Here is a 13,128-nt window from a genome sequence, read left to right as displayed (position 1 = left end):
TATAATTAGATGTGTTTAAGAAAGCTCATTTAACAGATCATCTGGATGTGGATTCTTTAAACTTGGGACTCCTGCATGGGCCCTAAACTACTAGTCGTCTGACATTTGAAAGTCTACAGCACTAACCTGGAACCAAAAGGCCTGGCGTATCCAAACAGTGTGTAAGCATGTACGTAACCCGATACACTCTCTACTAATTTCTGAAAAATATGAATGTCTTCGGTGTAAATGCCTGTCCACACTATGTTATGCTATGTTAAATGCGACATGTATAGATTTGTCACATCAAAAATTGGTAGTGTGGACAGAACTTAACAATTTGACTGTCCAGTGGCACATCCAGGAATTCAATATAGAGGGGACCAGGAGAGGGTCTAGACCACCTCAGTATTACCATGCAGAATGTAGCTTGGCTCCGTCAGCTAAACTGGCGGTAGCCACTGCATGTGCGCTCAACTGCGGAGATCTCTAGGTCGTCGGTACAATTCCCATCACTGTTGTGCTGTGCCGGAGGGCTGAAATACAAGATATGATAACACACTGTATTTCGGATGAGACGTTTAAGTAGTTGGTCCAGTATGCTATGGCCCATCGGGATTGTTTATCGGTGTACTGCCCAATTCCCACATGACTATGTGCAGAAACAGCTTCAATTTGAATAGAGTTTTCTTTTTTTCTTCCAAAAATTTACTTGAAACCACTCACTGTATGCTGACAATTACAAATGAACTGTAACTTGCGTTACTGGTGGATCATTGAGTATTCTTATAGAAAGAAAAAAACAATGCTTACTATTGACTTAGACTTTCATTGGTATATATAATATTAAGTTTGTTAATACTAGGAACATTTAATGTGGAACAGAAATAATTTTTTAAAAATGTTTACCTTCAATGGTACTGCTGAGCCAAATGTACTTCTGTAGTTGGCTGCCTCCTCCCTAGAAATTTCACACACCTATAATAAACAATGATAATAGACGGATCAATAAAAATATAACTATATACAAAACTGTAATATTCAATATATTTTCAATATTATTATCTGAACAACATTCAGGGGAGGATCAAGAGATGTCCAAAAAGGGGGGTCCCCCCTTTCGACCGAGAGACAACAATACTTTAGAGGGTCCAGGGAATGCCTCCACAAAATTTTGGTTTTCTAGACAACCGTAAATAACCTCTGAAGCATTTTGGGCTATCAATAATTTTTTTTTTTTTTTAACTTTCCAAAAAAAAGGAGGGGGGGGGCGCACTCTCCTCCACTAAATTTTCCTCTGAACGTTCTTGTTTTTTAATTATACATCGGTTCTATTCGTCCAATTATCCAATATCTTAAAAAATATCTAGAATTTAATACTACTACTCAGCAACCCCCTTTTCAAATCCTGGATATGCCATGGATATGTGTATAACAAAACATGTGTATACAGATTTTTATACTGGATAATGATATAGATAATAAAAACACTTTCAGTGACTGGAAAGTGTTTCTATTACTTTTTGCTGTAAAATTATAGGCAAACATATATTAAATAAACAAATTTCTATGTTGATCATTTTTATGTTACCAGTACTTCAAAATGTGCAAGTTAATTTTCGAACATTTTTAATGATATTTTTCGGTATTTTTCATGGGACAATACATCCTTAAAAATGTAATCTGGTTGTATTTGTATATTGCTTTAACACAATCGATAGATCGTCCCAAGGTGCTTAACGTAAAAATAAGAAATAAGAGATTGATTTGTAATGATATAAAAAAGGATGCATTTCAATTGACTCTTGAAAACACCCACTGAGGTGGCTGACGAATGGACTCGGGTAAGCTGTTTCATAGTTTTGGAGCTGCAACTGTAAAGGCTCGCTCACCGTATGCCTTAAGGCGTCTGGGAGGGACGAACAAAACCGATGTACTGACAGTCGATCTAAGGGATCTAGCGGAGGTTGAAGATATCCATTTGATGAGATCAGAAATGTATGTTGGTGATTGATTGTTAAACAAATGATTAGTATCGTTTTCAAAAATGATGCACTGCTTGATTGGAAACCAGTGTAAGAACAGGTGGGATGTGATCAAATCCGTAAGTAAAAGATACAAGACAAACTGCAGTGTTTAACAAATAACAAACCTGACGAGCGTCTGATAGAAGTCCAGCGACAGCCTGCAAGGAACGAAAAATATAGAATTTTAGGTTGCAATAGATCATGCTGAATATTGACACCGTTGAAAAATAAACACAAAAAAAAAAATAGCTACCAACAAAAGAGAACAAAAAAGGAAATTTTAAATATCACAAAACAAATCCACTAAATAAGAATCTACTTACCATTCCTATATGCCTGTCTACGTTAAAGATCCTTTGATTTGCTCCAGATTCATAAAGTTTTGACTTGACCAACTTTTCCACAGCAAATACAACGCCATCCTTACAACGTAGTCCAACAGCAGTGCCGCTGTTTTCTACTGCTTTGATGGCATATTCTACTTGGAATATTCGACCGTCGGGTGAAAACTGGGAAGCTGAGAGATCATACTACAAAAAAGGAATCTATAATCATTCTTTTATTCTTAACTCTTTTAATATCATAACTACATTAAAACATAAATTTTGTGTACCAATTGGTACCATGCTGTAAAGTTTTTTAAGTGTGCAGATGATACCTCAAAAACCGGCTCAAATTTAAGCAGAAAATCGCTGGGAAAACAGAGGTGTGCAGAAATTACTGTATATTATAATACATTTTAATGTGGCAAAGACAAGCCAAACCAGTCACTCGTCGCAAATCCTGTTTCAGAGATAATGGCCAAAACATGCTGGAATGTCAACATTTTTTAAATCTATTTTATTTCACTAAACTAAACTTTATGTATCTATACATCATGATCATGCTATGATGTTATTTTCCCAATTTTCAATGTTAATTTTTAATGATTTGGTGATGGTTTCTGCCTGAAAAAAGCCTAAAAAAATTATAAATTTTGAAGGTTGATTTCTCAAATATTGTTTTTAAACTGCTGTAATATAGCTAAGCTAGGCGTCCTAACTAGCTTTCCTCTCTTATTCTCTGTCAGAGTCTAGAGACTCTGCCAATCAATGTTGTTGTATGTACTGAGCTGCAAAGCCTAAAGGGCCTCTCAGGCTACCATGACTATAAGTATAATAATCTAGGCCTCACCCATTCATTAAAGCTCTTCGTCGACCTGGCTAGTTAGGCCGAATAGTCTCGGGTAGGCCTAGCCTAGGCCTAGAGTATAGTAGTAGAGAGAGAGAGAGAGAGCACCGTTCAGCACGGGCCCTTCCTTCCCTAGTAGTGTGAGCTGACCGGGCAAAATGTCCTCCTAGCCGCCTACTCATCATATTCATTCATCATATAGGCCTGCCTAGGCTTAATAAAAGAACGAGTGGCAAGTTTTAAACTTCCAAGATAATATTTTTCACTGTATTCGTACGCACTAAACGTCCTTTAATAACTACCTCAGAAGATACTTACACCTGTTCCGATAGAGCTCATTTTTACGTGTTTGACAACAACAGAATACTGCACATTCACGTTTTGAGGGCTACCGTATGACCTATGACCTCCCAGATCGCACACGGCCAAAGAAGCGAGTAGTAAAAGCTATTAAAGTACTAAAATGTACATTTGATTATATGATAAACTATTAAAATATACCTATAATTTTTTATTTAAATCAATATATCTGTATATATTTATCTATAACATAAAATCAAAAAAAAAATTCAGTAAAATACACTAAATAAAATAACGCGCCCTCTACATGTACAACATTAATCTTCCCAAAAAGAGATTTCTCCGCCGACGCGACTAGTGCTCCCGATGCTGTAATCAATTTATCTCCTATTATGAGGAGGGATTTAATAAAAAGATATCTTTCTTTAAGCTTGAGATCTCCTATTTACCATACATTAAATATGTTTTGCATTGTTGATAATATATTTTCCGAGTTATCGTTAATGCACTTAGAAGGAATTACATTTATTCATAGAGCGTGACTATTTTATTTTATTTTACCGGTATGTATTTATTTATATCATTGTAATGTTGGAATCTTTATTCATTCCTGATGATGATCTAATAAAAGATCTAAATATTGAATCAAAATGACTAGTCTCACTTTATTTGGAGTATGTTTTATTTTATTTAAGGTGAATATTTAATAGTTCTTCTGTCTGATAAGTCGCACAATTTCAGTGGACATTGTTCCTGTCTCTTATACACATCTAGAGCTGGGTGAATACCCACTTATACCCAGTAGCACCGCCACTGGAGATAAGTGAAACGCCTATGATTTGGAACGATTTACTTTTTAGATCAGATCTAGCAAAAGTACAAATTGTAGGCTACGCGTTGTCACGACGGAAATATTAATAGACAAATCTCTGCAAAAACTTTCACAACAACATCGGAAAATCAATATTATATTGACAAAGATTTTGTCGCCTTCGTTAGTGCCGATAATAATTCTCTTTAGAAATTTTGAGGATTTTATTCACTACGATTAATATTGATTTTGGATTTACGTAGTTAGTTTCAATTTTCAACATTGCCTTTGCTAACATACTCAAGCGATAATTATTGTATTTTTGGAACTTGCTATTTTAAAATGATTTGTTAATATCCTGTTATATTCTTAAGTTCCTAAACATTTTTTATCTTTTTTTTTTATTTTTATTTTTTTAATTATTCAGTTGTTTTCTCTTCCGGGTGTTTTCTCTTTTGTTTTATGGTGTTTTGTTTTTTGTTTTTTATTTTATTTTTTTGCGTCTCACTTCAGGTTTTGGTCAGTTAACAGTTGTTAAATAGGCATTATGATAATAACCCTTATTCAATATTAAACAAGACATTTAAAATTTAATGTTATTGTTAAATAACACGGAAAGTAATAGATTTGTAACAAAATATTAAATAACTGGTGTTCCGGCTTCTAGGCCCTATTGGTTTTTCTTCCCTCACTACAATGTACGTAACGCTCATTCGAATTCGCTAAACGGGTCAAAAACAATCACCGGCACTGGTAGTGAATTGTGGGTCTGGAACTTTCAATAGACGACGGAACCTTCAACAACAACAACTAAGTATTATCTTTCATCTTATAATCCACATTATTGCTACTTCATTTGACGATTGTACAAAAAATGTATTTTATCTTATATTCTTCGATGATTGTACATTTGGCCTACAATTTAGGCCTCTTTTATTATGAATACCGATTTTTTTTAATGACGATTGCAGGCCTACATTTAAAATGTTTATAGTAATATAACAATTTCAAATTAGAATAATAATAATATCGAATATTTTTAATATTGTAATTGAATTGTTTTGTATTGTATTGTCTTTGTTGGCACGGGTTGGGTTATGCTCATCACTTTTGCCTTTCCTTTGCACCCCTTGTTCAAACTTTGTTGTCGTTTCTTGTCAAAAGATTGAAAATAGATAAATAAGTAAATAAAAATAGAAGTGATTGAATAGCTTAGCAGATAACATTTCTTCCTTCCATCTCACGGGTCTAGAATGGAAAGCAGGTCACACTGGGTCTTATTTTCGTTAAGGGCGATAAAAATATGGAGATTTTGGAGATTTCGCAATACGAACACGGTAATGAATACGAATACGTCATCTTCATTATTGTCATCCGTGCTTAAAACATTCTTGACATATACAAGCTGAATAAGATCATTGATTGATAATGGATCGCCTTCGTTGTAACAAGAATGCTACTGGAATAGATTGACTACAAATCTGATGAGTTAGCCTAATCGTATTCGTTTTCGTAAGTTGCGAAACCTCCCTAATCGTGTGTTGAAACAGCAAAGCTGCCGATTAACTATGGATTAAGTTTCGAAGGGTGGATCACCTTTCGTAGGGGAGGGGAGGGGTAAAAATCCAGGTGACATCAGCTGTGTTTAGATGATATACCTTACGAAGCCATTGCCATTTGGCCTGAAATGCAAAATTAGAGCTCAACTTTGATATTCGAGTTTCTTTGTGTCTTTTCGGAAAATCAGATAGGCCTAGGCCTACATGATGTTGAAGCGAATATAGTCTAGGAATATTACGATCCTATGCCAAGATAGTAAATAAAACATCATAAACACATTTATTTAAGGTGAATATTTAATAGTTCTTCTGTCTGACAAGTCGCACAATTTCAGTGGACATTGTTCTGTTTAAAAAAAAAATCTCTTGAATTAGGATGATATATTATGTCTATTGGGTATAGAAAAATACCATAAACTATTCAAATCTCAAATTAAGGAACCAGCTGTCATACATTATATATTTTTGTATTAAAAGGGCGTCGCGAGGCTTATCATAGTTTATCTAAATAATCATATGATCTAAAACGTCATGGTACACTAAACTAGGTGCACCGACATTACTTTCCTATTTCCCAGAACCAAAAGTGACATTAATAGCGATATCAGTCACGTGATATCGCTATTAATGTCAATTTAACAGCGATATCAGTCACGTGAAGGCCACGTAGAAATGCTACAATAGATTATATTTATCCAGTTTAACCAATATAAGCAAAAAATAGCCCATTACCAATGAACGATAAATTTAGTTTAATAATTTTAGCGATGACATAAGATCTTCCTTCCAAATTGATTAAAATCTTCCTTAAAATGAGCGTGTTGTCCGATGAATACACATTTTCACAAGCAGGTAAAGACAACTTATCCACCGACGTTATAATTATTATTTTTAAATAATTTCTTCCGTTTACATAATTTCTTCCGTTTACCGAGTGTAGCATACAAATGCATAGTGTTAAATAATAGCTTGAATATGGGATATACATAAAAGTTTTCTGTGGTGACATGGTCTTCATGAAGATAAACACCAAACTGCGCATGCGTTGTTTGATGAAAATTCTATTCAATTATATCATTATTAATATTGATTTCTTCTCCGTCGTCTGGATTCTGTAAAACAAAAGCATAGAAAAACAGTTTGTTATCAGTTTTAAATTGAGCAAAACACTACAAAAGTGAGTTAAAGTTATACTATAATTACAACAAATATTTGAAAATAATAGTACCATGTGTGCACACAACAATTTCAGAATACTGTAGATAAGTGAGTAGCGCTCATTTCAATACATAACATTATATGAGATAGTTTTTTCAATAATAGTCAAAAATGTTGTAAATAATATCTCTAATAAATTATCTAAAACAATGGTGTTTATATTCCATAGAACCTTTCAAAATAGGTTGGATTTCTCTGTATTTAATTCATTTTTTAATTCTTTGAATATGTCATCTCTAATCCTTTGTAGTTCATTATATTGAAGTATGAAATGGTCAATTGTTTCTATTTTTATTGTCATTGCATATTTTGCACATGCCCAGTATTTTCGTGTGACCATGATTGTTTTCTACCTTCGAGAGTTCCAATGAACTTACCACATTAAGTATCAGAGTAGCTGATTACAAAATCATTCTACCTGCTGTTCAGTGGCGTATCAAAAGGGGTGCGCGGGGAGGGGGAGGAACACACCCCCTTAAAATTACTCGCGCTCCCCAGTCGACCCCCCAGAAATCACGGTCAAGTAGTTAAAAATAAAAAATCACCTTATTTTGCGAATTAGTGCATCTCAATTGATCATCAAGCCACCCCGCCCCCCATTAGCACCCCCAAGACTTCTAGATTCGCCACTGCTGTTAATGGGAGAGTGATTGGGATATCATAGCAGGTGGCGTAGAGGCCTAATTCACTAAGGCTTTTTGGGATTTACTACTGGGACAGATTGCTTAGGGTCCTTGTGTGCACGGTACGGACGAATCCCCCTTCCGCTTCTCATGCAATTTTTTAATGCTTTCTGCTCCCAAGGATTCCCATCTGGTGGATTTGGGGCCCAGGGCCCTGACAAAAACAAATACCCAAATTAATTTCCCAGACCACTTGTGGTTCAGGGCAAACAACAACAACCAGGCAAGTGTGGAATCCTGATAAATGCTATAGTAGGTATTGGAATTTCGCAACTCTGAACTTCATTTTAGGCAGGCCCGTCGAGGCAATACTTAATTTCCTGTATTGGATGGTGTGAACATACCAATAGGGACTGTCTTTATGCCATGGTCTTTTCAATCTTCTTGTATGCATGCGAAAAATGGACACCAACAGCTGAACTTCAACGAAGAATACAAGCACTCGAAATGAGATGCTACAGAACAATTTTAGGCATCACCTACCTAGACTGCATCACCAACTTAGCAATCAGACAAGGGACAGGCCCATTTTGAAGACCTCATGATCATCGTGAAAAAGAGGAAATTGAAATGGTATGGCCATGTAACCTGAGCCAAGACCCCGCATTGGCGGATCTGATGGGGTCAGGGGGATGTGATGGGGTGTGGGGGGTCCTGATCCCCTTAAAAAAAGAATCTAGACCTACCTTTTCAGGACCCGTGAGCTGATTTTTTTTTTATTTATTTATTTATTTTTTTTTTTTTCACAATGGGAAAATTTGAAGTCGGGAAAGCTCATTTCCCGCAATCTAAGAATCAAAAGAATCAAAATTTTTCCGGTGGAAGACCCTCGACCCCACTTCCTTTTTGGAGTAAAAAAAAGAATACGTATGCAACTACTAATTTTTTTTTTCTTTGTATACCCGTAAACACATAATAAGCCTATTATTTACTGTAATTAAGAATGAAAAAAAAAATTACCTGACCGTTTACAAAAGGGGGAAACCTTCAATTTTGAAGAAAGGGGGAAACCTTCAATTTTGAAGAAATTAAGTCATTAAAAGACACTTTAGAAGTCAGGAAAACTCATTTTTTATTCATTTATTCATAATGGTATATTTATTAATAAAATCATCTTCACAGAAAAACTGAATTGCGATAACCTTTTACATAAAATCAATTAAGCGCAACAATAAAAATGTTAAAAGGGGTAAAAAGATACAATAAAAAACCAACATTGAAAATCAACATTAAAAGCACAAATCACATCATAGGCAAAATATCAAAAGCAACAAAGCATTTCTCGCCATCTAGGAATCAAAATTTTCCAGGAGGAGAGCCCCGGAACCCCACCCCAATCTATTTGGGGTTCATCGATTCATGGAAAAAAATACGTATGCAACGAATCAATTTTGTTATGTATTGTATATACACACATAATAAGTCTACTATAGTATTTACTGTACAGTAGGCTTAATAAGAATGAGAAATTTTACCTAACCGTTTTCAAGAGGGGGAAAACCTTCGAATTTAAAGAACTTAAAAGTCATTAAGAGACACCTCTTAATGAAAGCTTATTTTCCACCATCAAACCGGCCCTCCTTTATTTTTGAGGTTTTTGTGAAAAAATGTGACCCCCCTACCCCTTAATGTGAACCCATCCGCCCCTGAAGACCCTGTCCACGACCATCCTACCACCCCAGGCAGCAGAAGAAGAGTCAGACGGAGGAAGAAGTGGGCAGAGAACATCCTTGAATTGACTGGGAAATCCTTCTCAGATGGTGGCACGTGACCGAGAATCATGGAAGGAGCTGGTCAGATACACGGGACCAGTAATGTAACGTTAATATAATGAATATAGTGAAACTCACCAGTACAATGTTACTACCGTCACTCTCGCACTTCTTGTTTTCATGATTGCATTCATATCCTGGGCAACAGTGTTCATACTCAATACATTCCTCGTTGGAACTTTGGTTGCATACCGGTACATCTGCTGCATCTATAGCGGCCTCTTCAGTTTCAGGTTCCACGGCGGCGGCGTCATCAGCTGCTGTGTCATCATCAGCCGCTGCTGCTGTGTCATCATCAGCCGCTACTGCTGTGTCAGCATCAGCCGCTGCTGCTGTGTCATCATCAGCCGGTGCTGCTGTGTCAACATCAGCCGCTGCTGCTGTGTCAGCATCAGCCGCTGCTGCTGCTGCGTCGTCAGTACCCTCCTCTTGCGACACAACACACTGCTGCAGTATCTGGCGATTAATAATAATAATAATAATAATAATAATAATAATGGATGATGATATGTTGATAATGACGTGGTGGTAGGCGTATTAAAAAAAAAATTCCGTAACGTCTTAACTTAAACGTATACTGTACTACTTGTCCTGACCTTACACAATTGAAAAATTCAGTTTCGAGGTATTTGAATGGGCCTTTCCGATTTGGCCCGCCCCATGGATATTGCTGCTAAAGCCGGGCACTCACTGGGCCCAACAGTCGGCCGCTATTAGAGAGCTTTCGAATTACGCGACGACGCGATGCCAGAACGTAATCACTCATGCGTGACCGTCCTACCTGGCGTCCTACGTTCTCTCGATACGTAGATTTGGCCAAATTGCGTTCCAGACGAGGCGACCTTAACGTTCTCGTATGCGCAGATGACTTTTAGTGACGTCATTACGTTCTACGTCCTACCGTCGTCGTGCAATCGAAAGCTTCCTTATTATTCTATGCAGAATGCAACACGACGACGCGCGCACACCGGATCGTTTTTATTGACGATCTGTTCATCAGGCTGGCACGGACAATCAGCAGACGGCGTCGCGTCGTCTAGCGCTCACAGGGAGCGGAATTGGATTCGTCGTGCAACGGTTGTAAGACGCAGTGAGTGCCCAGCTTAAGGTCCCACAAAAAGATAGCGTAGGCCTAAACGACGTACTAAGAACGTGGGTTTGTGGGACGCGTGTGTTTGTAATGCGAGCGCGTAATATTAGCGATAATCTGATTGGTCAGTTGTTAAGTTTGATTGACACTCCGGAAATGTTCATTGCCTATGATTTCAATATTGAACTAAGCATTTACCTTTTAAAAAAGTTAATGAGTTAAAAGATAATGAGTTAATTAGCTCAGTCGGCTAATCTGGTGGTAGCCACTGTGTGTGCGCTGAACCGCGGATCTCTAGGTCCCCGGTTCAATTCCCATCGCTGCCTCTGCTTGTGCTTCAGCTAGAGGGCTGAAATACAAGTTACATAGCGCACCGTCTTTCGGATGAGACGTTTAAGCCGTTGGTCCCGTGTGCATTTATGGCCCATGTGCACGTTAAAGAACACAGTACACTCTTCGGAAAATAGTAGGGGATTGTCTCCCGGTGTACTCCCTAGTCACCACCAGAAGGACCCCACTGGAAATAAGTCTTCTTCTAGACTTTCGTGGGCTATCCTTGGTGTTTACACCGAATAAATCCAATCCAATGAGAAACATTATCAATGTCAGTTTTACAATGATACCTTTTCTGTATTCAACATCTAGGCCTAGCCTAAATTGTTTTCCTTCTTCTTCAAGGTTTTCCGATTTTCTTTGGCAGACTACAATTTTAGTTTCATGTTGAAACAATACGAAGAATCGCAGAAAGCAGACATGATTGGAGAAAAGCAACCCTAAGACATACGCAAAGCAGCCGACTGACGTCTTCTAATTAAAAAAAACCCGATCAATTTGGTCTGTTAATTACCAAAACACGGGAGCCAAATTATGCTGCATGTTATGGACAAACCCAACATTAGACAAACGTTATTTACGGCCGACGCAGTAGGTTCATTATACGGGGCGCCGTTTTGCTATTTATGTTTTAAAAAAGGCACTCTCTTTTTACAGAAATAATTATGTGTACAACAGAATTATATCTGTAGAACATTAACAAAATTAATTCTGTGTTAATTTTGTGTTAAGCTTGGTTTCCATATAATCGCTACACAGTCGCTCCGCTTTCACTACAATTCTTGCACTGCGTAGCTGTCCCGACGCAATCGGACACGCTCTTTGATTCAACCGACCAATCAGCGTCGCCAAAGGAGTCGGCGATAGCGTGTAGCGATTTTTTTTTTTTTTTTTTTTTTTTTTTTTTTTTTTTTTTTTTTTTTTTTTTTTTTATGGACACCAAGCTTGAAAAGAAATAATTATGTACCACAGAATTGTTATTGCTGCTGGATGTGCCAAATCTGAAAAATGTTTTACACAAAATGCCGGGCACTCACTGCGTCCAACTCCAACTCCACTCCATGTAGCGCTAGACGACGCGACGCCGTCTGCTGATTTTCGGTGGCAGTTTGAAAAACGGATCGTCATTAAAGCTCGGTGTCCATAGAATCGTTCACCCTATCGTCGACAGTCGCCGACAGCTGTCGGGAATGATGTACCTGGTTCAACTTTGCCGATTGCGTTGCAGACGAATCAGGGTTCATTGCCAGCTGCCCTGACGCAATCGGGAAAGGCACCCCGATCGGCAAAGTTGAACCAGGTTCAACCGTCAGAGTGAGCGATTCTATAGGAACCGATCTTAAAAGTATCCGTTGCGCGCGCGCGCGTCGTGGTGTTGCGATCACCATAGAATCGGGTCGGGTCGACGACGTCGGGCGTAATGAGTGCCCGGCTTTAACATAAACTAAATATCAGATCAACTGGTTACTTATGTAGATTGATGACGTTGGGTGGTACTTACCAAAAACAGGAGACCAATTCCAAGTAACTTCTTTACGATTTTCATTGTACTCAGAAGTATCACCAGTTATAGGATGTAGCAACGTTCCTGTTCTCTCACCAACACTAGAATGAATCAAATTATTCGAATCGGATTTTGAAATGAATAGCATTTATCGAATACATGAAATCAGGCAAAAACAAAAGGCACATATTATAATGACGGAGAATCGATATTTCAGTTAAGTCTAAAACAATTAAATTTGAGTTAATCTAGGATGGATAAAGTTATGATCAATAGTAAACAATAATCGACAAAATCGAAAGCTGAGTATAATGGTTATTTTTTTTTTATTGGACATCTGTTCGTCGTGCCATTGCGCCTTATTGCGCATGTCATACGTTCGACACCGATTATATTGCAGAGACAGATCTCTATTCGTATGTGATAATTTATTGTGAATAACTATAGCTTATAATTTATATTAAAAATTATAGTAGTAATGTTATGACTATTCTTATTAATATTATAGAGTAATATATTCTTATTAGTATCATTATTAGGCCTATTATCATCATTATTTCTATTAATTAATATTTGTTGTTATTATCATCATGATTATTATTTTTATTACTATATTATTACTAGTATTACTATATATGATGATGATTATTATTATTATTATCATTATTGTTATTTTTATTAT

The 13,128-nt window shown here is 37.0% G+C and overlaps 2 protein-coding genes across 2 annotated transcripts in view; both read right to left on the bottom strand.

The window, feature by feature from the left end:
• The window catches only part of LOC117108481 (proteasome subunit alpha type-3-like), an 8,689-nt gene extending 5,102 nt beyond the window's left edge, over window positions 1-3,587 (bottom strand). Inside the window, exons 1-5 of the mRNA XM_033250496.1 lie at window positions 3,495-3,587; window positions 2,330-2,536; window positions 2,132-2,164; window positions 889-957; window positions 127-200 (exon numbers count right to left, since the gene is read on the bottom strand). Of these exons, the coding sequence (XP_033106387.1) occupies window positions 127-200; window positions 889-957; window positions 2,132-2,164; window positions 2,330-2,536; window positions 3,495-3,515 (404 nt within the window). The 5' untranslated portion in view covers window positions 3,516-3,587. The remainder of the gene's footprint in view (window positions 1-126; window positions 201-888; window positions 958-2,131; window positions 2,165-2,329; window positions 2,537-3,494) is intronic.
• A 2,538-nt stretch (window positions 3,588-6,125) lies between these two features.
• Window positions 6,126-12,579, bottom strand: LOC117108469 (mRNA 3'-end-processing protein RNA14-like). Its single transcript, XM_033250483.1, has 3 exons — window positions 12,444-12,579; window positions 9,598-9,975; window positions 6,126-6,958 (listed from the first exon to the last, which is right to left on the bottom strand). The coding sequence occupies exons 1-3, from the start codon at window positions 12,486-12,488 to the stop codon at window positions 6,908-6,910; spliced, it is 474 nt and encodes a 157-aa protein (XP_033106374.1). The 5' UTR covers window positions 12,489-12,579; the 3' UTR covers window positions 6,126-6,907.
• Between the last annotated feature and the right edge of the window lie 549 nt (window positions 12,580-13,128).

Source organism: Anneissia japonica, unplaced genomic scaffold, assembly GCF_011630105.1.
Source record: "Anneissia japonica isolate Jap-2015-1 unplaced genomic scaffold, ASM1163010v1 scaffold3940_len624931_cov186, whole genome shotgun sequence".
Classification (NCBI taxonomy): Eukaryota; Metazoa; Echinodermata; class Crinoidea; order Comatulida; family Comatulidae; genus Anneissia; species Anneissia japonica.
Note: the sequence above shows the minus strand (reverse complement) of the source record. Positions and strands in the feature narration are given on the sequence as shown.

What these genes read in the sequence shown, in the direction of transcription:
- LOC117108469 (XM_033250483.1), bottom strand. Translation starts at nt 12,488, where the DNA reads ATGAAAATCGTAAAGAAGTTACTTGGAATTGGTCTCCTGTTTTTG. An exon ending in GAATTGGTCTCCTGTTTTTG is followed by an intron (nt 9,976 to 12,443) that starts GTAAGTACCACC and finishes ATTAATCGCCAG; the next exon opens with ATACTGCAGCAGTGTGTTGT. An exon ending in ACGGTAGTAACATTGTACTG is followed by an intron (nt 6,959 to 9,597) that starts GTGAGTTTCACT and finishes TTTGTTTTACAG; the next exon opens with AATCCAGACGACGGAGAAGA.